This window comes from Strix aluco, chromosome 9, assembly GCF_031877795.1.
Source record: "Strix aluco isolate bStrAlu1 chromosome 9, bStrAlu1.hap1, whole genome shotgun sequence".
Classification (NCBI taxonomy): domain Eukaryota; kingdom Metazoa; phylum Chordata; class Aves; order Strigiformes; family Strigidae; genus Strix; species Strix aluco.
In genome coordinates, this window is record NC_133939.1 from 20738105 (window position 1) to 20764609 (window position 26505).

The following is a 26505-nucleotide window of genomic DNA, read 5'->3' on the forward strand; positions in this document are numbered from 1 at the left end:
TATAAAAGAAACCACATAATAATTGTAGTATTTCAGAAAGGTAGTAAGTAATGCATCCTTGAAATTTTAACGTATAACTACAGAAAACTGCATGAGGTGTTACCATTATGCAAGACACTTGATATCCTTGGATAACTGTTCAATAATTAGCATTTAGAACCATTATCAATACTAAGAAGGAAACAAAATTCTAAGTGAAAAAAGAGACAGATCACAATTACAGATCATAAAAAAGAGTAGGTGTGGCTTGACTAACTGCAAGGGATCACATATTTCAGTTTTCTAAGGACTTCAGCTTGGGAAAACTGTAGATTGTCAGAGAGAGAGAGAGATGGCTAAAGCAGACATATATTCTTTAGAAAGAGTTTGACTTCAGTAGAAGCAAACTCATCTACACAACTCCAAGTTTTCAGAGGAAATCATATGAAGAAAAAAAAAAAACAACAAACAACTGGTGACAAGCTAAAATTTTGATAAGATGTTGGGGATTGCTGAGTGTTTTATAGCTCTAGTAGTGTTTCTCCTGATTTTGCAGTTCTTAAAGCTGCAATGGATGCGTACCCAGCTTCCTCCAGGACCAGTTCCCCTCCCCATCATCGGAAATTTGTGGCTGCTGGACTTCAAACTTCGTCGAGAAACTCTCACTAAGGTATTTATTTATCTCTATGGTTGAAAATCAGTCTGAATCTATTTTAACTTAAATTGTACATTGCATAGGAACAGTATAAACTTGCAATTATTCTTTTTTAAACCTCAAGCTTGATTATCAGCCAATTTCAAAGAATCCAAGCACCCGGCATTATTAAAAATATTTCTGAGCAATAAACACCATAATTGCTTTGCTCCTTGTTATTTTTCTCTCTTTTGATTACAGCAACATCCATGCATAACATTATCATAAGCACTGTCAACAGCATGATATTCCATTGCCAGTTTCATTCTCTATTTCTGTGTCAATATCAAGTCCTGTAAACCACCTCTAGTAGAACTTCCTCTGCCTGATCCCAATGTCACTGGAACATCTCCAGGCCATGAGAGGTCCGATCTCCATTAGAAGACCAAACATATACTCTAAACTGACTCTTTTTTTCTTATTTGTACAGCAAGAAGATTTATTTTCTGCAGTAAAAAGATTATTACTAGAACAAAGTAGGAATTTTGTTTGCTGTTATGTTCACAGCATGATTCCTTTATAAACCAGTTAAAACTATTTTAAAAACTAAGGAACTTGCTTCACTATTTTAAGGAAAAATACAAGTACGATCTGAGGAAAGACAATAGAGAAAAATAAGAAAAATTACATGGAATTTGATGTAGGCAACTGAGTTTAGTTACAACTACAGAAACCCCTTAAATTTAGTATTTAAGTGCATGCATTACCTAGTTTATATATATTAATTTACTGTTATTAACTCTTCAGTTAACCAACATCTATGGAAATATCTACACACTGTGGATGGGACAGACACCTCTGGTTGTACTAAATGGGTACAAAGCAGTAAAAGATGGCATCGTCACCCACGCAGAGGAAGTTTCTGGAAGACCTCTCACCCCATTCTACAGGGATATGATGGGTGAGAAAGGTACAAGATGTTACACAATACTGAAATATGAACCAGATGTAAAGAAGAAAGGCGCTTTTCTATATATACACACATACATGAGTTACTGCTATACAAGTACATAACTGGGCTTACATAGCAAAAAGATGCCATGCAAAGCTAGCATATTAAGAAGAGGAAAAAACCAAAAATTTCTCCTCTTATAAAGCATACTACTGACTTTTTCTTCCCAATAGATTCAAATAAATGTTTGCCTAGAGGAGCTGCCCTTCAGCTGCAACACTTCTAAAACAGAAGACTCTTCATGTAGAAGACATCTGTAGACAAAGCTGTTCTGTCCTTACCAAAAGCCACTAGCACTCAGTTTCCAGGGTCACCTTTGTAAGCAGCTGTATAGCTGGGAGTCATAAAAACCTACGTTAGGTTTTTATGGTACCTAGAGACCAAAAGCCAATATCTAAAAGCATGGTATCTTCTTTGTTAGTGAAATAACCTAATCTAAATCTCATTTTGCCTCCTACAGTGAAAGGATTTCCCTTCCCAGAGATAATGTTTCTGTGTTCTTCAGGTATTTTTCTGACAAGTGGACACACCTGGAAGCAACAGAGACGCTTTGGTATGACAATTATAAGAAGCCTGGCACTTGGTAAGAACAAACTGGAGCATCAAATTCAAGCAGAGGCCTGTCACCTTGTGGACATCTTTGCAAGCACAAAAGGTAAATTCACTAAAAGAAGAGCACTTAGAGCTTTTTCTGAAATATAGTAGATTAGGGAAGTAGAAGTTTCATAACACATTTTTATGAACAATATAGATATTTTTCATATTAGCGGAACTTTCACTGTCTTCTTAATTGCATTCTTCACAAAAAATGTTTTGTCTGCACAGCGGGCAATATAAAATTGTTTTTTGAAATAAGGATAGCAAAAAAATGTTTATTATCAACACAGTCTTGGGGACAGCTGGTAACAATTCTTACATTCAAGGAGTATAGAAAAACCCCATGTTCTTCTCCATAAAATTTGTGACCTACTGCAAGTCGTTCTAGGACAGCAGGCCTTTAGGATTTGGCAGAGAAAGAACCCCAACACAAGGAACATATCATTCAGTTGTCCAACAAAACTTTTTTTTTAAGGTTTGGATGAAATAGAAACCAATAGAATTTTAGCAAGATGCCAAAATAAAGCATTTAAACATAAATATTCTGAACAGCCAAACCCCTCACCCACATTGTGTTCCATACTGATATGAAAACAAAAAGAAGTTGCCTGAGGTCTCTCTCCAACTCTCCTTGCACTAGACAGCAAAACGGCCCATCTCTCTTCTGATAGCAACATCTTCACAGATCTGTAAAATGCAAGAGATGAACAAACCATCAACTCTGACTCCTGTGCAGCCCAAATCTTTACCTTCCATGCAATCCTTCCTCAATTTTAAACTCAGTAATTGTATTTGCTCTTTCCAAGAAGGACTACAAATATTGGACTGAAGTCAGAGAGGTGCAATCCACCTTTTTCTATAGTAGTATAGTTCAAAGGTTGTCCTTGCCATTGAAATGTGTTATTAGTTTTTTCTGGATTTGTCCTCCAGTTGATTCAACTCTTTTTAAGGGGAGTTGCTCTCCCATCCTGTAAAATAAACGTTATGGGAGTTTTGTCTTTTCAGTCTGTGGAAAAAGAAATTTAAAAAAAAATATATATATATACTTGAATTGTTAAGCTGTACTTGAAAAACAAAAGGAGACAAGTAATTTCAACATGACTAAGAAATCGAAACGTCAAGATTTTTTTCCTAGTTTGGGGAAGGGGGGAGTTTATTTTGTGTTTTAAATGCCAAATTTAAAATATCTGCCTCCGGATTTGAAGGCATATGTTCTAATTAACTGCTTGTGTTTTCACACAACCCAGATGAAAAGTCAGAGAGGGGAAAAGAGACCTAATATTTGTCTTCTCAAAACCGATAATCACTGCATTTTACAAGAGTAAAAAGCAGATTGAATATAAAGATTCTCTGCACTTACAATTCATAGTTAATTTGTATTAAACTAGAGTTTACTTGCATGAAATTTATCTAGAAGTAGTCTGATATTCCACACTCTGAACTACTATTACACTTACTGTTTAAAAAGAAAAAAAAAGACTTCCACTTCCTTCATTTTTCTCACTGCAGTCTATTCAGAAATATTCACTGGGACCTCCTATATTCACAGGCAAACCTTTTGACCCCCACACTTTCATTGTCCATGCTATCGCAAATATAATTTGCGCTGTTGTTTTTGGTCACCGCTTCTCCAGCGACGATGAATCTTTCAGCAAGCTTATCAAAGCTGTTTATTTTGTGATCTACTTTCAAGCTACTATCTGGGGCAGGGTAAGAACCTAATTTTCTTGTTCTTGTTCCCTGAAGTGCATTTGTGCTTCACAAATTAAAACAAACAAATTACAAGTCAGGGACGATTATTCCCAAACATTTCCATATCATTACTCTGTGAGCCATTGTGCTGTAAGAAATACATACCATGTATATCTCATTACTGCCTTTTATTCTTTACATCAGTAAATAGTGTGTCCTAAAATTTAAAATTCTAGACTATTACTATTTCCAAAATATAATGTATTTCAAATGAGCAATCATTTGCAGAGTACTGCATACGTAAGTCTGAAATCTTAAAATGAAAGCAACGTTTTAAAATTTTTCATTTAGTCTTCAGAATACAGAAGTACAATTAATAAGAACTAAACCTTCAAAGTCCTATTCTTTTGAGAAGATATCTTGCATTTTATGTTGTTCATATTACCACCAAGATCTGAGTTATTCTGAGCCTCCTATAAGATACAGATGACAGTTTCATCACATCAAGAAGACTATTTTTAAGTTCTTGAAAGTCTAACTGTTGCTTATATCGTGAAGATTTTGGCACACTGGCATTCTACAACACTACCAGGTTCCCCAACACTTTCATACAGAGATGCCTTAGGAAAACCAGAGTAAGAATCAAGGTTGAGAAAATCTCCTGCTCGTGAGCCAGATTCAGCCCTCAGTTACTCTGATTCACCCATTTTCAGAAGATCCTGTTGCTGTATTAGGTATGCATCAAAAAAGTAAAATATAATCGTTCTCCTGCTCTCCTGTGACCTGATACCACTCATTACATGATCTTGACATTTTGGTCATCTGATGGGGAAGGAGAAGTCTGCACTAGCCAACAGATTCCAAACCACAGGCCACAAATATAACAAAGTCTCTGTCAGTAGTCCTAGAGACTGAAGTCCATTCGCTAAACATACACCATACAAAGAAATGGAAAAAAATATTTTTCCCTCAACGAATACCCATGCCAGTTTCTCCCAGAGGAAAGCTTTCTAAGGCTGAGAGGTCAAGTCAGCTTCCACACCTCTCAGTCTTCAACTCCTCTATTAAGCATGGAAAGTGTGATTATTGAATATTGACCTTCAACATGATCATTACAATTTACACTGCTCCATATTACTAATAGCTCATTAACAAATTTCAGACAAGTTTTCCTTAATGCCAGTTCACTTAGAGGGCAATGTAAAGGTTTCATAAGCCCTCTCAGAAATATAGAATAATTTACAACGGAAGGGACCTCTGCATGTCAGCTAATCCAGCTTCGTGCTCAAAGCAGACCTAATTAGATCAGGTTGTTTAGGGACTTGTCTAGTCAAGTCTTCAAGTCTCCAAGTCTCCAAGGATGGAGATTTCACACAGACTCTCTGGGAAACCTGTTCCCAGTATTTAATCTCTCTCCTGGTAAAAATAAAACAATTTAAAAAAAAAAAAAAAAAAAAAAACAGAAGTAAAAAAAGTTAAAACCCACAAACAAAAACACACCACCACAAAAAAGTAAATAAATAATATTTTCTTACATCTAATCAGAATTTCCCATGTTTTGACTTGTGTCTATTGCCTCTCATCCTAAATAGGAGCCCACGTGTTGCAGTGACTTCACAGAGTTATCAGGAAATCAGAATTGGGTTCTCAATTTAAGAGCTCACATTTCTTCCTTTTTGTTTAAAATCACAGATGTATGATGCTTTCCCATGGCTTATGTGCCGTCTCCCAGGACCTCATCAGAAAGTGTTTGCATACAATGACTTCATGCACAATTTAGTTATGAATGAGGTTCAGACTCATGAGAGACAGAACTCAGGTGATCCACAGGATCTCATTGACTTCTACCTAGCTCAGATAACAAAAGTAAGTATCTGTTTATCACACCATCCCCTCCTTGGCCTCAATGCCTACTACAGATGCTTGTTGTTCAGGTAACTGCTACGGAATTTTTATATGCATACTTCATTTGTTTAGCTCTGAAGATTTTTGTTTTGGTGGGCTGCTCACTGTTTTCATCAAACAATGACAATTTCTATCTGACCAATGAAATGTCTGAAATTATCCACTTCATAGTCTTCTTGTGAATATACCCTACAGACCAAAGATGACCCTACTTCTACGTTTAATAAAGACAATATGGTTCAGACTGTGGTTGATCTTCTGCTGGGAGGGACAGAAACAACAAGTACCACCCTTCTCTGGGCACTGCTCTATATGGTACAATACCCAGAAATACAAGGTGAGCAAAAGCATTATCAGACAGAACTGCATTCAACATCACATCATAATGAACATCATTGAAGTATTAGCTTGATCACTTGCAGTACATCAAAATAACCCTTAATAATGAGTACAAATGGAGGTACACCAACAATTGAGATCTAGAAAATGAAAGTTTAATAAATGAAACAAACTTGTGCTTTCCCCACCAGTTCACTAAGAAGCAACACAAGCAGAAATTAGTAGTACCTACTGTTTTATCTCACTAGAAGGGGATGGCAAAGATAGAATAACAAGCTAAAGACATTTCATATGCAACCTAGTCTCTTCCTAAGCTTCAAAGTGGAAAAGCTTTAAAAAGATACCTGGTCTGATGTGTATTTATAACAGAAATTACACCTGTAATTTCAAATCTTAATCATTTTTTTGAAATATAGAACTGTATTACCCTCATCAGCAAGTGGGATGTGTCTTAAATGAGATATAATCTTGTGCTTTGGGAATATGCACTTCCTTGATCAACTGAAAGCAACACAGCAGGCAAATCACGTGCCAACACATTTCATAGCAACATAATTCCTTTTTTCCCCCCCCACTCCTGGATCATACTCATACAGAAATCTGCTGGAAAAAGGGGGAAAAAATTTAAAATATGTCCATTTCTCTACAGAAAAGGTTCAAAGAGAGATAGAGGCTGTTCTGGAACCCTCCCATCTCATCAGCTATGAAGACCGTAAAAAACTGCCATATACAAATGCTGTGATCCATGAGGCTTTGCGGTTCAGCAACGTTACTTCTGTTGGGGTCCCTCGACAATGTGTGAAGAATACAGCTTTGCTGGGTTTTGACATTAAAAAGGTACAGAGTATACCTCCACGTTTCTTAAAGCTTAGAGCTATTAATATTTAGTATTTATACAACATTAGCCTCTACAATCCCTAAGTTTGCATAGAGGGCATGTTGTAGCATGTCACAGACATGAAACAAAGCTGAGGGCTCTGAACCTGGGCTAAGTCTACATTAGCAGATGCAAAAGAAAGCTTGGGAAAAGGCCAACGGCACAAGTAGCAAACAAACATAAGGAAAAATGAAGTCTTTCTTCCCACTAGTCAAATATGAATGATGTCTGGGAATCAAAGCAGAACATGTGTTTTAAGGAATGATGAAGAAATGAGGTTTAATGAACGTCAAGCCAGCTAACTCACACATAAGGGAGCAGCCTGGAGCAACCTACAGTCAACCCTGACCAAACAAACATACACACACACACAAACACCACACGCTTAAGATGACGGCAGCTCAGTACAGTGAGAGATCCAACAGTCACATTGGCATGATATAAATGTCCCTACTATATTAAGCATAAAATTGATGTGATGGAATTGAAAGATCCAGTAAAGAGTACAAAAAACAAAAAGGAAGGTGTTATGATTAGTCTAGCAAGTACATAAAATAATCCAAGCTCCACTCCAGTTTAGGCATGAAGACACTTCAGTAGTCCTGACAGAAGATATCTTAAACAAAGGCAAACATGTGAAACGTCATGACAAACAAAAGATACAAGGGTTTGTTGTGCCTGGATGTGCACAGGAAAAGACAGAGTTGAATCCAAACACTGGGCTGCAGGCATAGGGCAGCATATTATCTTATTAGAGAGAAGGAACATCCAAAATAAAAATCAATCATACATGGAAAATATCATCTCTGCTTCTTCTTGCAGGGCACACTTGTATTGCCAAATCTGCACTCTGTTGTGTATGACTCTGAGCACTGGGCAACCCCTTGGAAGTTCAACCCTAATCATTTTCTTGATTTGGATGGCAACTTTGTGAACAAAGAGGCATTCTTACCTTTCTCAGCAGGTAATGCCCTGAGGTTTGAATATTCCTGTTCACCGTCTCTTGCAACAAGACTGAAAACACCATTCCTAAATTCTAAAATTTTAAAAACATACATTTATAAAAACATATTTGACACAAAGACTTAAAGTCAGATGTTCTACTCTTAAGAGCCACAAATACTGTCTTGCATTTTGTATTTTTTATACATTCAAACAGAGGATGAGTATGGCTAAGAGACATCATGCTATCTCCTTGGTATATGTAATGTTCCTACTATAAGGGTATCTGAGCTACTTAGTCCCTAATGTATTAAATCCTGATAACACCCTCAAATCAGAAAATCAATTTATTTTCACCTAACAAATAGGGAACCCAAAGACAAAAGCAATACGATTTGTCAAAATATACAGAGAAAATCTGTGATAAAGCAGGAAACCAAACCTCAGTCTCCCAAATCCTACAGTAATAGTCTAGCACGAGGTTCTCTTGTATATCCAGAAAACTAGCAGAATCCAGTCTTTTCAGTAGAATATTATTAGGCAACAAAAAAAAAATTCTAACTTTTCAAAAGCATATTATGATGTACAATTTACCTAATTTACAGTGCAAAACGCAGCAATACAAAGACATAGGAGAGTGAAAAAAAAAGTGAAAACACTGGGAAACAGCTGAGGGTTTTTATGTTACTGTGACAGATTATACTATTATACATTTGCTGCAGACAAAAAGCAAATAGTATGCTAAGTAATGTACAAAGCAGTCAGATTAAGCATAGTAAATCCAGATTTTAAAATCATTTGCCCAAATTGTCTATAAATCCTAAAATTGTATTTGCAAAACAGGTACTTAGTATCTTACCTCCTTTACTCACCAAATGTCCACTAGTTTGCATGAATCGAAACAACTAATTGAGTTGCATAGGAAATTTTCTTTTTTAACTTGCTTTGGTTGTTTTCTGTTTATATAATCTGAGTATTTATATATCCTAAATATTTATTTTTTTAGTCTGGAATATATAGATAGATATCCTGAAATATACTGTGAAAAGAATATGCCAAAATGAGTCACATGCCTACGTTTCCTTCCCTTATTATATATCTGGTCCTGGACACTGTTAGAGGATACTGGGCTACAAGGACCCAATACGGCCACCTTAATTTCTGTTGAAGAAAGCCTGATTACATCCTTCAGCTTAACTTCAGAATTGCATCCTGCAGTGCTCCAGTCCTCCCTTCTCACCAACCAAAGATAAGACTCTGAAGTATATGAAGCCTTTTAAAATCTGGCTTAACTAAAAAGCAATTCATGGTTCTCACAGAACAAGAAGCAAAACTGAAAAGGGAGAATCTCATACATGCTCGGGGGGGGAGGGGGGGGGGGGGGGGGGGGGAAGCAAACCCAAAGCAAAAAAACCAACCAACCAAAAATCCCAGCTGACGTCGAGATGTAGTTTCTCAGTTAAAGAAATGTTTCCCCACCTCCAAAGCATCGTCTGTCCTTACAGAAGGAATATGAAATAATTATCTTACATTAATAGAATTTATGGTACTCAGCAGAATTTTGTTTGAAGCTCTTTTTCAGTCCTTAGTTTGATACAACTAACTTTTTTTCCCCTTTCTTCTGCAGGGCACCGTGTATGTCTGGGGGAACAGATGGCACGAGTTGAACTGTTCATCTTCTTTACCAACCTGCTTCGGGCATTCACATTCCAGCTCCCTGAGGGAGTAAAGGAAATCAATTTGGAGTACATTTTGGGTGCAATACTGCAGCCACATCCATTGTATTCAATTGTATTCAAATGTAGGTAGCTCAATATAGCAAATTATTACAGAGAATTTTTAGTTAGGAGGCCTGACCTCATATAGTTGAGCTTTTGGAAGTTAAAATAGGTGTACTTGCCAAAGCTCATATAATTGTATCTTAGGCACATACAAGTACACAATGTTACCCAAAAAAATGTATTTTCACACTCACAGTAGCAATGAATTAGATGTGGGATTTGAGAAGTGATCAGTATCAAGCAGAGTTTCCTCTTAAATGGCACAACTGCTCTGATGTGGCAAGGATGCCTGAATAAAAAAAAAAAAAAAAAATATTTCTTCAGCATGCTGTTACTGCTCTGTGTTCACAGAAGGGCTTTTCTTACATCCTTTTGCAGAAGGGAGCAGAGTATGCACACCTAGTGTTGACTCCTTTTCCTTTCACACTCCCTTGAAGCACACATGCATAAATGACTGCAGAATGGGGCCTCTTATAGTCCATTTAAAAATCCTTACACCTTTTTTCTTTACTCCCTCAGTATCTGTTTACTATTCTATCACAACTCAGATCCAGATGCTCTCATGAACTTTTCCGTCTTCTGTTTAGAAACACTATTATATCATCCAATAACTTCCTATTTGAAGGGAAGGAAACAGCCTTTCAAGAAATGAAGATGCCAACATTTGTTAAAGCAGGCACAATAAAAATTTATTACTCATGGTATTTTCTTTTGTTGTCTCATCATCCACAACAGACATGGAAAGTTTTGACCACTTAAAATTCAGCTGCAAGTATCCTAGATGCTTTGAATTTTCAAAGTTCAACAGGAGCAAGCATAAATTATGCCAGGATGTAGTTAAAAGCAGAAGTAGAATATTACATATTTCTCAGACATAAAACTAATGGAGGACTTTATTCTCCTCTCAAATATTTCCAATTATTCCTTCCATTTGGTGAAAACCCCAGGGTTCTAACACACTGTAAAGTTTGCCATTGCAGAACAAATGCAGACTTGACATCATTGACAGTTTTCACCTTTTTAATAAAAGACATCATAAAACTTTCAATGTTACTTCATTTTTATTGAGGAAAATATAACATCTAAAAAATCCCCCTTGAATAAGAAATACTTTTAAACATAAATTAAGAAAATTCTCTTAAACTTTGCATTTCTTACAGTGAGGGCAAATCTTGCATAAAACACATTCTTACAGATTTACAAAAGCAGTCTGATGTGATAGTTCAAAAGTTTTCAAGTCTTATCTTTTTCCTTTGTGGTGTTCATTAAAGAAAAACTCACCAAAAAAATCCTTCTTTTCAACCCACCATTTGCATGGTTCAATAAAGGGCCCATGATAAAGTGCTCAGCAGCGTAACTGGCAGTGTAAGATACAAGCTTGGACTTTCTCAACTCCAGTGTATTTTGATGGCTCTTGAGGTATGTTCTACCTGAAAAAAAGACTCCAGTTTCTCTCCTCTATGTTTACCCCTTTGGTCTCCTGAAGTTATTCTGTAAGCTTGATTTTTTTTTTTTCCCCAAAAAATATTATTTCATTATGCACATATGTTTTCTGGTTTTCTTCCAAAACTGTAGCTTGGGTTAAAACATGCACATATTTTTCACCTGTACTTTTGAAGAACTGAGGTACATTATGATTTGCTGTACAATGCTGGTTCTAAAAAACATGGGAAGAACAAATATTCAGAGTGTACATGATGAAGGAGGTATTTTTACAAAGAAGTTGCTGTAGGCCTTACAGTTGGTACCAGTGAAAAACAGCTGGGCTAAGAGCATCTTCTTGTTATTCCATTTAAAACAGCAAGAGGTGAAGCGTTCCTCGGCTTTCCGATGTCTCCCGAAATGACAGTGTGAGAATTCTAGACTACCTTTTCATCACAGTTGTAAATGAAATCTGTAAGAAAATGAACAATGCAGAGAAAAAAGGCTATTTCATGAGGTAACTTTTTTGTCAGGAAAGAGAAAAAATTCATAAGGAATTAAAAGTAAATCAGAGAAAAGAAAGATTTAGAAATTAAGGACAAAATGCAAGCTTTTCTTGTGAAACTTCTTTAAAAAAAAAGAAGTCATAAATCCCATCATTTCAGTAATTAGAAGACACATAGACAAACTTTCAGAAAACTACGCTGACATCCAGCTCTAGTGTGATGCACCCCTTCGAAATCAACAGCCCAACTTCTCAGTAAGGCAGACTGCCTAGATCCTTCAGGGGTTAAACCTCTGAAAGCACTGAGTGATTTAAAGTCCAGTCTTTAGAAAAGTCTACACTACTGAAGATCAGATTCAAACATTAATTTCGGCCACTGATAAAGAAAACTATAACTGCCATTTCCAAATTCTTCAAGCAATAAAGAATCTAAACTGTTTGTTCCCTTGATGTCAGGGAGCACCCTTTGCCCAAGTCCAACTGTTTTCATGGAATAATATAAAAAAACATATTTGTGAATATATTCCTTCTGTAATAATGGCCTTGCAATGTTTTGTTTCCAAAACAACAGCAATAAAGGACTTCATTACATACTCCAGCTCCTAAATATTAAAATAACAAGCACCATGAGGAAAGTACATACAGGTCTTTGCCCATTTTTGTAAAGCACACAAAATCCATATTGTTTGTGTGGTTGTAAGGACAAAATGTAATCATTGGTCAGCATGAGCTAGATTAAGAAAATTAGTAAACCAGTTCTAATCTTGGACGAAGAGTTTTTCCTAAAATCTTTGTTTTGTTTTTATTAAAACCTCAAAGGGAAAGAGCCAAGTATATCGATGGTCTTGTTCTCACCTAATAAGCACAGTATCAAGGGCATGCTTTGATCCACCAACCAAATCTGGTATCTTTAAACAGTTTTTAAAAATAATACACTCAAAGTTCTCCTCTCCACCCAGTAAAAATACCGTAAGTATTTGGTAATCAGCATTCACATCCAACCTTTCAATATTATATGCATATCTAATCAAGACACAATACCAAAATATCAAATAGGTGGCATTAACTTGATCAGAACAACTCACACATCAAGGATTATAATGGTAGGATGCTGTATGGGCTGGCTATAAGGAAACAAATAAAAAACTAAACTCTAGTGTGGTGAAAAGCTAATATTTGGATTGCCTGTTTGCTTTTCTTCTCTTTTTGCTGTGTTTTCTTAAGTCTTTACAACATTACAACATTATTAGAATTTCTAAATCACAATACATAGGATCCCAAATTAATATCAAAGCCAATCAGATTGAGGAAAGATACAATATATAATTAAAGCTAGCAGATTTATGGTGACACCAGAATGAATACATCAAAATATATTCAAATGCATAGAGTGTTTACACTCTTGAAAGCAAATGTAAAAGTCAAGTACACTAATAGTCCAATTTCTCAGACATTACAGCAGAGGTAAGTACTGGGGAATAACTTGAGGGAGTAAATAATGGCTTTATAAAATAGTCAGAGAAGCTTCCATATATCTGAGTGGTGTGAAAAGACACATTTTAGCTGCTAACAAATGCTACTTTTCTGGCTGATAAACAAAAAAAAACAAAGATTAACTGCTTTACTGATTATCAGTTTGCAGCAAGTAAATGAGAACATTCAAAGTCCAGTCCACTAGTACATGACTCTCAACGTTAGTCAATATATAAACTTCGATGATGCCTCTGCGACACCTTTAGAACAACTGAAATTAAAAATGTATCACTCACTTCTTGCAATACTTGTCCAAGTGTCTCCCGGCTGTGAATGCGCTTCCTGTTAAAAATCAAAACCACACTTATTTCTGCACAAAGCACCAGGGGGATCTTGTAAACAGCAACCATTTATCCCACTTCAAAGGGAGAAGATTGTTACGCTAGGCTTTGTTCCACATCCTTTCCCTCATGGAATCTTGATGTAATTTCATGGAATCTTACTGCAATCTTATGGAATCTACAAACTCTGTTTCAGACCTATTATTATTTACATCAGGAGGAACTACCTGGAATAAGGCCTGCTACTCATTGCATTTTCCCCAAAACAACCCTGTTTATTAAAAAGCTTAGCTAAATTTCAGCATAATTCTCAATATCCAGATAATTAGTTGCTTTAGTGCCATCGTTTCCAGCACTACACATCTGTTGTTAAGCAACTGATGCAAGAGTATTAACAAGTATTTCTTTTTTTAGTCATTCTTCCAATATAATCAGTGGTAAGCAGTGCTTGCAAACACAACAGCAATGTAAAGACTTTAAAAAAAAAATTCTATTAAAAGTGAGAACACATTACTAGCCATTGTTTCCAAACATCCTGTAATACATGCACTGAGAATACTAGAAATGCAAATAGAAGGCAATATATTTTTACCTGTCTATTTTGGTTGCTATGACCACTGTAAAACTGCCTTCTGTATTGGGCAAGTATGTAGAAGGTATAACTACATAACTTCCTGCAGGAAGCCTGCAAAGCTGGCTTACTTCCTGTGAATAGCAATGAGGCACACAGCTAACCACAGCCTCCAAGTGTAGAAAAGAGGAAGTATCTGGTTTCCAGCTGCTGTTAGGCACCTGCAAAAAAGAATGAAAACATGCCTATCTTTTTGATATATTTCAGGCCTCAACAATGTTAAATTCCTAGTGTACCATAGTACGGTATGTTCTCTATCTATTCCACTACAAACACTCGCTCTTCTGTACAGAGCTATAGAAGAGAAGGATGAGGCGGCTTCCAGAAAACCCAGATGGCAGTATTAAGTACAGATACATCATTCCTAGCATGTTTGTAGCCAATTTATACAACCTGCTACCCCCACAGCTCAGCAGCTTTTTCTGTTGTCTAACCTCACTCTTCCTCGCTGCAGCCTATTGTCCTTGGCTTTCACCTCATTGATATAGTGAACAGACTGTCTCCTTCCTCTTTGCAGTTGCCTTTGATATACTAAAAATTCATATTAGATAGACTTCCACTCAGTCTCCTATAGGCATGAAAATGCCATTCTTTTAATCTTTTCTCACATAGTGTATATTTGAAGCTATATGATCACTCCTAATGCTCAACTTCAAACTCCACTTAAACAACACCTTTTTTGAAGCACTTTTTCCAAAAATAAAGCTATTTTTCCCTGAAAAATAACCACCCGACCAGAAGCTTTGCATCCTACATTTATGCAGTTATCACTGGCACATACAGATAGAACCTGTATTTGTCCATATCAAATCGTATCTTGTTTTATTTCAGATCATCTGCTTAATATATCACATTCCTTTTGATTTCTAATCTTGTCTGCGGATCCAACATCATTTGCCAATGGACAAATAATTATTAGAGATGCAGAAAGTAAGTTTTCATGATGACTTATCAAAAAGTCTGGTCCTCAATTGCTAAGACACTGAGAATTCTTTGCAAATCCTCAAAAGAGTTCATCATGTCTAAAGCTAACTGAGAAGGTTGGAAGGATTCAGTGGAATTATCTGGTTACTACGCTATGTAATGATGTAGCTATTCTGTATCTTTCACAGGCATTACTTCATAGGATCAGCCTGTGTTTCTCCTAGAAGCAGCGTGTCCCTCGCCAAGTAGAAGGAGCACTGAACTGACAGGCCTACCTGCACGCTTGGCAAATGAGCAGTCAAAGGGACCAGAAGAAGTCTTACCTGGAAAATATGGAAACCTATTGGACGACACTTGCTATCTTGGCAGTGCTGGCGGAGAGTAACTTTCACACTGCTTTTTCCTGGTCCTGCAGGAATGGAGAGGGGAAAGCAGGGATTGATATGGAAGGAGGGGAAGTTCCTGCTACCTCCAGCACTTTGCCCATTTTTCCAGCATCCATGCAGCTGCACTGTCTCCCATTCACCTGCGGGGAGTTCTTCGCAGAGAGCAGCATCTGTGGGTGGTGGCTTTAGCTCACTGTCAAACATAAGAGAGAAAAGAAACTACAATGTATAAGACCTGTATGATTTCACAAAATCTAGAACACCAGCTCACAAAAATGAACTAATATTACATAAACTTGCATGAATACAATTCCTCCAAACTTTCATCACAGAGAAAGAGAGAACTGTACAACTCTTAAGTCCTTAGATAATTCACAGAACTCCAGAACAACATACCATATACAAACCATGCACTAAAACCAGGTAAGATTTTTGTACATTCACAAAGTAACACAGCTCATATTTTTTCCCCTCAACACCCTTGTACTATTTGTCCTATTTGAAAGCAATACAACTGACAGTGTCTTGAGTACCCATGAACACCTCAGTAAGTCCAAAGAACATACTGCGTTTTTATATTCTCTATGTCTGTAATCAGAGGGAACTACCATTTTACTGCTGACTTGATCACTGTAATGTTAACCCTATCTCAATCCTAGCCCAGCACTGCTTTTCACAGCCATATGAACAATTTATTATCATTATCAGTTGTGTAACATTTGAAACCATATTTCAGCATGACTTGAAACATATTATCTGCTCTTATTTCCAGTTTTCCAGTTGCGAACACATAACAGGTGTTATGATATTCTGCAATCGTCCATTCTAGACACACATCCAGGCTGGCACCTCTGTTTCAGTCTAAGTAAGCGTTACACTTAACAGCAGTTTTATCCCACCACTGAAAGTGCAACATGTTCTACAGATGATGTCCAGAAACCAAATATATTTCTGGTAAGAAGTACACAACTTGCACCCATACAGCAAAACTAGCCTCACAGTTTTGCAGACCTTTATTTGGTCTAAAACTTGATGACACATTGCTTCCAAATTCTGCAGAGTAAATGACTAATGCAGTTCTAGCTTTGTGTGATTTGCCAGCTTCTCTCCAAGGAGATGAGTTGATAGTGTACTACCAGAATATAACAAAATTGAACAGCTTTTAAATATGTTGCCAACAGTACATTTTACCTCTGCATATAGCTTACCTGCTGCAAACTGTCAGACAACCTCAGATTTTTTCAGGTTTACTGGAAGAAGGTATGACTTTGCTGACTCCACACAACTACTCATCATCATGTCTTAAGTCTTTATTTCAAGGCTATAGTAACCGACACAGAATTGCTCACAATTGACTTTAAAGTGTTGAGGTAGCTATGTAAGTTCAGCTGTATTGTCAGTGTGGAATGCTTTATTTCAAAAAACAATTCTTTGTTCAGCTAAAGCAGACAGCATTAGTGACATCAGTGTTATTTTTGACACCCGTCCTGAAAAGATGAGCTATGAGTATTACGCCATCTGAGCCCACTGCTGACACTTCATCTGCATTTGAAGCTGTACTGCTCACCAATAACAATGTTATATGTCAGGCAACCTGTCAGTATATGTTTTCCAGCATACATAATAAATATACTGCTCTCCTTTTCTGTCACTGATTGCAATAACAATAGATGCTTTTAACTTCTGTGGTGCATCTTCTTTTTTCCATACATTACGAAAGAGTTTCCACATATTGAGAAACATGTTCTGAAGAAACTGATTCGCTACTTCTACAAAATATGCACTTTCTCAAAACACAAGGCTGCAGTTCAGAGTCAAGATGCTACTCTCTGACTACTTCTAACTGATATTTTAACAAGAGATAGTAGCAGCATCATGCAAAAACAAGGAAATTGAATTCATGTAAGTAGCATTCTAAGACAAAACAATGCTGTTACTTGGTACTCTGCATAACCCTTCAAAACACATTTTGAACATTTACACCTAGTGCTATACTTCATGTTAGTTGTTTATGTCAATGACTATTAGAAATTGTCTGTTTTGTTTTAAACTTACCTGAGAGAGATCCTTCCTGTTGAAAATACACGAAGCAAGAAATTCCCTACTGCATCTTTCAGAAAAGTGCTGGGAACAACAAGATAAAACCCAGGCGAAAGGTCACAGCATACATGCACTTCTCTATCATAGGAATGGCAGATGGTACCTACAACTGGAGGAGCAGAGAGGGTCTTTGGAAGGTTAAATCGTTTCTTCTCCACCTAGAATAGATGCATAATGATGCATGGTGTTTTAGGAAAAATGAGGAGTTTTTAATAAAACTAAGAATGATCAAATATTGTTTAAAACATTTTTAAACATGCATACATTTACAAAAGGAAACAAGTAAGGAGGAGAGTATCAGCAGATAAGCTGAACATCAAGGAGTAGGAAGAGTTACTATACAGAAGTAAATTTAGGAACAGTCATCAAATAATCAGCCTGAAAAGTCATGGACTAGTTTGGAGGAGTCCCAAAAGTTCCACTACTTGGCACTCCACGATAAGAAGAAAGTACTAGTCCACTAATAGATTGTACAGACAGAAACTGCATCAGGAGATAAAGAGGATCATTCTAATGTAAATCATAGGTGTAAAATGTGTGAACAACTGAATTATATCACTGCTGTAGGAAATGAATGACTTTCCTCGGATGTTTCAGTAATGCTTTAAAACTTCTATTTGCAAAAAGAAAAATGTCACTCCTGTATTACCTTCCAGACATGCAGTCCCACAGCCTGATAATTCTTCCCCTGCGTGCCTTCAGTCAAAGATAGATTTTCCTCTGCTAAACGAGTCAAATTTTGAATTCTTCCGGCCCAGTCAGCACTATATTTCCTATGTTTCTGTAGCAGAGCAATGCACACCTCACTCTTTTCACAGACTCTCAGCCAGAACTTAGGGTTGGTAGGGAAGCTGCTGTTGTTACGGCAACCGCCTGCAGACTGGCCTCTCACCCAGGATCCAAAAAGATTCTGTGAGTGATACAGCACTTTCTCTAACAAAATAAGAAAAATGTGGTGCAGGTATCAGACACCAGAGGCTACTTAATTTTATACAACAGACATACGGCAGAAATCCCCCAGCCCAAGTAAACATGCTGTCCTAACCCTGACACTCTCCAAGCAGATATTCACGACCAACATTTTAAGAGACATGAAAATGAATGTCACAACCAGTTACGGCAGATGGACGATACGATTTTTGCAAAAAATTGTTTCTAGAAATCTGAAGTTTATCTCCCATCAAAAAAATAAAAAATTACAAGGTTGTCCAGAACAACAGCTTTCTAGATAGAGAATACTAATCTCAACAAACTAGCCAGTAACTAGATCTCAGAGAAATATTGAAGACTCCTCTAAAGATTTTCAATTTCCTCTTGTCCCTCCTATTCGTCCCAGCAGACAGAAAAGCCTATAGATCTAAAGGAGCAGAAAAGACTGAGAAAGAGAAATTATGGTCTAGTTGCATCCATTTGCAATTCAAATAAGTCTCTCCCATTGACATGTTATTTACATGAGAAAGATATTTTCTCATACCACACCTGTATAGAGGCTCTGAAGTTGTCCTTCCTCGTTTACTGGAAAGCCCATGGTAATCTCATCAAATTCCCTGTAAAATTCCTCTTCATCAACCCAGAATTCTCCCTCTTGGATCTGTGAGAGCAGTTCCAAGGCAACTGCTGGATCTAGCTGGTTCCATCCTTGACCACTGCACAGAAGACAAAAACTAACATTTATTTCTTTGCCTAATAAAGTTCCATAACAATGTTCTATTAAATATCCTGTGAATCAGGACAATAAAAAGAGGCTTCTCCATTTTATTGTCAAATACTTGCATTGACTATTTCTGTACACATGTTGCTAATCAGCGAGAGGGATAACAGAAAGTATGAATTGCAACATATCAAAGAAACCTGAGGAACAGCCTAACACCATATGGGATATGGCAGCATACTTCTGGGTGAAACAGCTTATAACAGAGAGTACAGTCCAAAATGTGACAACAAATTTTAACAGTTGTTAAAAGTAGCAATAAAAAAGTAAAACAAGCTGCACAGTGACTGTTCTGAAAGAATTTTAATGCTGTACAGTGAACGTCAAAAAACACTGTCTATGAAACACCTGGTTATCCCCATGAATTTGCTGGCTAAGTCATGATGAACCAAGAATTTAAACACCTCATTATTTAGGGCCCATTAAAAGCTAGTACTTTCAGCATTTTTGGTTGTTTCAGTAACAACAAAGAATAGTTCTGCACTTGAATAAAACAGGGCTCTAAGGCCACCCAATGAAATGCTATCTATCCTCTTGCAACTACATGGCAACTTACTGTTTGACAAAGAAACTACAAGAGACCAAGAGTAAAATCAAAACTCTGTCAAAAGCAAAAACTATCAACTTTAGTCTCAATTAATGTGATTAAGCCATCTTTTTAACTCAGGGGAAAAAAAAATCTATTTCTCTAAAATGTTTATTAACATGACCATATTGTTATCATAGTTTAATGCTGAAAGCTTGCTCCTTGGGTCAAGAATTGCATGTTCCTTTGTACAGTCTAAATATGCTAAACAATTTTCAAAATAAGCTAGTAGGGTCTGCCTTTCATTCCTGTTACTTTGCTATATGAACCCAAAACATATTTCTGCATTTCCTTTAAAACAGATCTCTTCTACTTTACATCTATTCTTTATATCTACTCGATTCCAGCTCCTCCTACTCATATTAATCTACAGAAATGAGAGCACACAAGCAAAAAATATAAGCATCCTTTCTTCTGATATATTTTGGTTTATACATACTCCTTTGTCTTCTGCAACTGAGACAAGATCAAATGAGAAGAGCCAAGCAAAGCCAACTAACTACTTAGTCACAAACACCTTATGAGCAAAGATACTTAGATCAATTGCAGAACAAAAAACCACCACAAAAATCAGAGAGAAAATAAACCATCATTTTAAGTTTATCTCTACAAAAAGATATGATGCTTTGACAAACAAAAAAAATTGTCATTAAAAAAAATTTAGTTTAACAGAATTAACAGATCAAAATGACTAGCCTTAGAACCAACGGGCTGTGTGAACTATTGCATACAAACTGAAGTCTCTCTCCTCCACTGTAGCCTATGAGCAATATTTGCCTATGCAATACATAGATACGCTTTGTGCTTCAGACCTTTCACAAATGATTTTCCAAATGAAAATAAACCTACTCACCCCTCACACCAGGGACCTCTCCAGCACCGCCTCCCCCAAGGATTTCTTATTCGTAGTAGGAAGATTTCCTTGCCTGACACTTCAGACACATTCAACATGTCTATCACAATAAAGGCATGAAATTCTCCTAGTTCACTTGCACCTGCATTTAAAAGTAAACAAAAGAACCTGTTCCATATTTTACAGTGAATGACATTAAACTATCCTGTGAAAGAAGGCAATTTTGAAATAAAAGGAAAATGGTTTTAAATCAGTATAAAACCAGCATTAAAAAAAAAATCCTTAAACAGTTAATTTTAGTTGTGACTATATCGAAATAAATGAAAATTTTAAAGCGTATTAACTCACTAGTTGATCTCAAACATCTCCAAATTCCTGGTGCTAAAATTCATTCAGGTTAAGGGGTTTTTTTCAGGTGGTTTTTCAGGGGGTGGGGGGTGTGCATTTTTTTTTTGAGAACTGACCGTATTAACATCTACTATAAAAAACATTCCTCAAAAGCACCCTCCTTCATGAACTCAGAAACATCCCTAAATCTTTATTTACTCAAGGTTATATAAAACTGCACCATGGAACTCATACAGTACTAGAATCAGCACTATGCGTTTGCTGGCTCCCTTGCACCCTGAACCCTGTTAAATAGAGACATTTACTTTAAAAATATCTAGAACTTTACTGTTACCTTTTCTGGAATTGAGGACTGAGCAGCTTATTACACACTGTTCCTTCAGATTCATTAATCGTCTAAACACTGCCTTCTCCAAAACCATACCAGTCTTCTCTTTCTCTATGTTTCTTCCAGGGTCTTTCAGGGTCCATCTTTCAGCAATTCCTCCAGTAAGATCAACCAAAGCATCTGCCACCTGTCCTGCCCACAACTGCTCATAAGATCCGTGCACTCTATAACAAAAACAAAGAAAAAAGAAAAAAGGTTCTACAAACAGCAGAACCAAAGAAACATGGTTCTTATGTACTTCCAACCCCATCTTGTATCACAGTCATGACTGTACCCTACCTCATATCCCCAAGTAGGCAAGTGAAAGCACATACTATTTTATTTAGACAGAATACAACATCTAAAGAATACATAAGCCATCAGCATTCCACTATTTGATGGGAAGTTCATTACAACTCATTCCATCCTATATAGGAACTGCTCTAGTCTAGTACTAGTCATTTGTACCTTATTATCCGTGCACTACATCATCTTTCATGATACACTAACTGCATTCTGTATAAATAAATAACATTTCTTCCTCTTCAATTATTCTTTGTTCACTCTGCACAAACAACCAGAGTAGCACTTCCTTCAACAATTTATGTAAATCAAGAGACTACCCTACCTAATGCAGCGGGTGCAAAAGATAGCAAAAGAAATCAAGACCATAATAGAATGATAAGCCAAGATAGGACAGCAAGATCTCTACAGAAAACAAAGAATACTACCTTTCAAACCTACAGAAAAGCTTTAACATGCCACTGCTGCTTCACAACTTCTGCTCAATGTATCTACAGCTGAATAAATTCATACTTAAAAGTCTTTTTCTGCCCTCTGCTGGCAACCAATCTTTCATCCAAGTTCTTCTGGACATTTGACGTCTATCCTACCAGTGCACTTTGTCTCCAAATTGTTTTGTCCATCTGGACAGCATTTTGATGGATGTGTCATAAAACACAAAATAGCTGCATCTTCAAACACATTAACAATATGGTTGTTTCTTCTCAAAATAATAAACTATCAAATACAAACAGAGCCTCAATGAACATAAAATTGCATACTGTTGTCACTTTTCATGAAAATATTTGCATGCCTTCTGCTTTCCACTGAGCCCTCATCTGCTCTCAAATGCTGCAGTAGTAAAATATTTCCCCCTGGATAAATTAGATGACCAGTGGATAGTGACCTGATTTGAATCTTGATAATTCATTGCAGCTCTTACTTTCCATTGTAATTCTCTCCCTAAGACTATCTTACCTCATAGGCAACTAGAAACACACCTGACAGATCTACAGTTTAAAGAGCGACTTCTGCACAACCCAGTATGAGAAAGCTAGCAGCCACTGTATACTGAGTAATAGAGATCTACGCCCAAAGCCGTGACATAAAATAAGTAACTAGAAGGTATACAAGTATTGTACCTCCCTTTACTTCCCTCAGTAACAGTGTTCACATACTTTGCATAAGCTTTTTCCAATAGTGGAAGCCAAAACAAATCCTCTGTCTGACACTGGGAAAAGCAGAGTTTCCCACCAAGGCAAGGCAAACGATCGTCGATGGTCACTTCCACCCAGTGTCCAAACTGCCAGACTCGACAAGTGAAACAGCCTTGATACGACTCATCTGTCCAGCTGGGCTGACCTGGAGGGATTACCTAGATGGCAAAAGCCAAAATCAAGACAAATAATGAAATTGTTTTTGTAAACAAAACCATTTCAAATATGATGAATATCAACCATTTGTACTATTGACAGAAAAAGATATCACAACAAAAACAGTAAAACTAAGCACAACTTATACGGAGGCTCAGGACTCAAGAACAATATGCAAATGTCAATTAGGTGAAGAAAACTTCTGAAACATGAAACAAGAAACTTCTCTATACCTTATTCAGTAGGTATTTACTCTTCTGCAAAGCTACACAGGCACACAGGAACCAACAGTCTCCCAAAATTCCTTGTTTCACTTGCACATCCTGCAAATTGTTTGAAAATAACCGAGGAGCAGAACAAATGTCCTAAAATTAAAAGAAGGGGAGTTAAAGCCAAATCCTGCAAGACATTCTAAGGAAGTCTGTGTTTCAGGGAATGGGAGGGCTCCAGGGACCTCTCACAAAACAAGGGAATTTTTACCTCTAGACTATTTCCTTTTCACACACAGCCTAAGCAAGCAGTAACAAATTACTGCCTTGTGGCTACTTTACAGGTCCTTTATGTGAGGTAAATCTAGTTCCCACCTGAATTTTAGTACACAAGTGTCACCATCAGGTGAACCTTAGCAAAGGCACCAATAAATGAAAAACAATTCATCAGCTCCTTGCTAGACATATGATCAACTGTGATAGAACTGATGCCATTCGCATTAAACTGCACATCCCAAGTCACAAAAATCTCCAAATTAGCGTAAGGGAAAAAAAACTTTCCTAGGGCAAATAAAAATAAGATCTCTTGGTAGAAAAAGAGGTAATTTGAAATGCAAAGTTCCGAACACTTAACCGGATTTGAAAGTGAGTTTTTAAAATGGTTCTTCCCTCACCTGTAAACACTGCAAGAGATGGAAATTAACTGATCAGCCCTCAGCAATAGTAATCAAGGTGTAAAACACAAAAGCAGAAAGTTGCACACTGGACTCTGCGAAGTAATTTTTTGCCAATTCTATCTGATAAGCAACAGCTCTATCACTGTTCTACAGCCATCCCTAGATGCAGAAAAATAATACCGCTAAAGACAACATACTTTTTTTCTCCATTACATTTTTATAGCCTTTTTTTTTCCCCTCCACACAAAGGCAGTATCATAAAATACTTCACTTTAATGTACTGCAAAAACACATTCTAAGCTTTTTATCTCTCCTATGGCTTGCTCTGAAACCTAGCTAGAAGCTTAAAAGCAATACAAGTCATATGACAGGTTATAACCTTAGTTTTCTTTCTTATCAAAGAAACCAACAATCGCCAAAAAAAAGCACAATAATCTTCTGAAGACCTCTAAAATCCAGTTATTTGTTTTTAAGACAGTTATGCAATATATCGAAAAATTTGGGAATGACATAATGCTGGTTTTTAACTTGGTATGAACACTATTTGCATAATGACACATATTCATAATAAAATATCTGAATTTCTAGTAGTACCAGGAAATTCAAAAGTTCTACAACAGGATCTAACTCAAATCTACAAACAAGCACCCAGACTTAAAAATTGTAATTCATATACTGTTAACAGTGACATACATTGGTTTTATCGCTTCTGTATTTCTAAACAATAAAAACGCCTAGAGGCAGTCAGTCAATGCTAACTACCATTTACTACCTTAAAATCTGCTAAAATCAGTCTTTTACACCTTAAAACTCACCTTAGGTCTCAACCAAGAGATCTCACCTCTGAACTGGGCAAGCGGGGTACAATAATCAAAAAATATAGAGGTATCACTGGCTGGAAACGTGGGGTCTGTGTAAAGTTCTCTTTTCACGATTAATTGCTTTTTCTCTCCCAGCATTTTCAACACAGTCCTAAGTAGCCTTGCCGGCTATTTCCACGACTTTATATCGCCAAGCACCAACCTACAATATAAGTGAGGATTACTCGGGAATTGTAACTGAGGAACAAATAAGCATGACACGATTTAATTAGGAACAAAAAGCCTCTCACTCTTTTCACGGAGCACCTTGAACCACGCCATTGCTGGCTGCTTCTTTCAGTACCTGATACCACCCTACAGGTTCCCCACTTTGCTGGAAAAAAAGAAGGGAGGGGTCTCAAGAGGAGACGTACACCCAGGAGTCCACTTAGACCGCTTCCCCGCCCCTCTGCGCACACCCTCCCCACAAACACCCCTTCACCAACACCCCTTTTCTCACAACCAGCCCCAACAAGGCCCCTTCCACACACACACCCTCCTACCCATGAGCCCCCCGCCCCACACACACCCCCCCTTCGCCACGCCGGGCCTCAACCAGGCCACCTCCGCACACGTCCTCCGCCACCCCCGTTCCTCACTACTCCACCCCCGGCCACCACAAAGTGGTGTCCCGTCCCGTCCCGTCCGCCGCCATCTCCTCACCGCGGAGCACGCCCCGCCGCCATGCCCGGGGCGGCCGTTACCGCGGCAACGCCGGACACTCTCTCACCACCCCCTCAGCCTCTTGTCCAGCCCAGAGATAACGGATTGGGCCTCCGACCAATGAAGAGGCGGCAGGCGGGCACGTGATGCACGCATCACCAATCCGCTGCCGCCCGCCCTGGCCTGCGGAGCAGGGAAGGGGCAGGGCCCAGCGTGCCCCGCGGCGGCGGGCCCAGGCGGCTGTGGAGGGGGTGGTGGCCACCCCGTGACGGGTCCCCGGGTACGGCGGTATTCCTGGAAGAAACAGAAGTTCTCCTCATCAAAGCTGGGGGAAGAAAGCTTAAGGGTCACCCGAACAGCTCTTAGGGGCTGAGGAAAACGAAACCAAACTGTATTTTCACAAAGGTTATAAGAGAAACTGTCAGAGAAATTGTGGACCCTCGCAAAGTGGTTTCCCCAGATAAAGGCAAAGATCACATTTTCAGATAGTTTATCACTAAATAATTGTCCAAGGGCTGAACTGACAAAGGAAATACGTTGCTTCTCATACTTTGATAGCTACTACTGCCTAGTGAAATAGAAAAGAAAAAATACATCCAAAAAAATAGTGACTTGCTATAAACAAAGAATAGTGGCTGGGTCAAACCCTACTGAAGCAGGCTGCTTGCTTTTTCATATTTGGGCCTTTTACATTAGTGTTTCTCAAGAAATTCAAGTGTGGTCAAGTAAGCAGGCTGCTGAGCCACTGTGAGAGGACACAGATGTTTACCAATAAAAGCTGTTCTTCACACTCACCTATTACAACGGGTTTGAGTCTAAGGGTCACGTCACTGTCCTTGGGCAGAGAGGTTTTCTTAACAAGAGCACACCACAGGAGACACTGGTCTGATTCGTTTCTATTAGAAATGAATGCAGAAATCCTCCTCTCAAACCTCCGCTTTAGCAGAATGGAAATACTCAGAGATAATTGCAGTAGCTGTCCACCCACTGACTGATCCAGAAACACGGAATCACAGAATCAGTCAGGTTGGAAAAG

The 26505-nt window shown here is 37.7% G+C and overlaps 2 protein-coding genes across 6 annotated transcripts; one reads left to right on the plus strand and one right to left on the minus strand.

Annotated features, from left to right (window-relative positions):
* The first annotated feature begins 124 nt into the window (after nt 1-124).
* On the plus strand, nt 125-10324 carry LOC141926882 (cytochrome P450 2J2-like). Its single transcript, XM_074833268.1, is given in 11 exon segments — nt 125-649; nt 1421-1583; nt 2131-2280; nt 3732-3751; nt 3753-3932; nt 5607-5780; nt 6015-6156; nt 6808-6995; nt 7858-7999; nt 9605-9778; nt 10278-10324. Coding segments are annotated over 11 exon segments (1551 nt in total). The 5' UTR covers nt 125-478.
* Nucleotides 9607-25557, minus strand: CAPN10 (calpain 10). Of its 5 annotated transcripts, XR_012624313.1 has the most exons (15): nt 25058-25137; nt 24762-24969; nt 23294-23425; nt 22866-23062; nt 21373-21590; nt 20691-20832; nt 19020-19186; nt 18190-18473; nt 17496-17698; nt 15378-15633; nt 14092-14291; nt 13455-13500; nt 11498-11652; nt 9953-10047; nt 9607-9694 (listed from the first exon to the last, which is right to left on the minus strand). XR_012624313.1 is itself a non-coding variant. In XM_074834110.1 (14 exons), exons 2-14 carry the CDS (start codon nt 24903-24905, stop codon nt 11623-11625), a joined length of 1902 nt encoding a protein of 633 aa, XP_074690211.1. In that variant the 5' UTR covers nt 24906-24969; nt 25058-25137; the 3' UTR covers nt 10761-11622. The 5 variants fall into 5 exon arrangements, 4 of the variants coding, with proteins under 4 accessions (XP_074690211.1, XP_074690208.1, XP_074690209.1 ...); XM_074834110.1 differs by lacking the exons at nt 9607-9694; nt 9953-10047 and having other exon boundaries at nt 10761-11652; nt 15378-15463; nt 15581-15633; XM_074834107.1 differs by lacking the exons at nt 9607-9694; nt 9953-10047; nt 25058-25137 and adding an exon at nt 25470-25557 and having other exon boundaries at nt 10761-11652.
* Between the last annotated feature and the right edge of the window lie 948 nt (nt 25558-26505).

Coding starts and splice junctions, on each gene's coding strand:
- CAPN10 (XM_074834107.1), bottom strand. CDS start 24,905: ATGCTGGGAGAGAAAAAGCAATTAATCGTGAAAAGAGAACTTTACACA. Junction 23,426..24,761: donor TCTCTTGGTTGAGACCTAAG/GTGAGTTTTAAG, acceptor TTTTAATTTTAG/GACATTTGTTCTGCTCCTCG. Junction 20,833..21,372: donor AGTCCTCAATTCCAGAAAAG/GTAACAGTAAAG, acceptor TTTTAAATGCAG/GTGCAAGTGAACTAGGAGAA.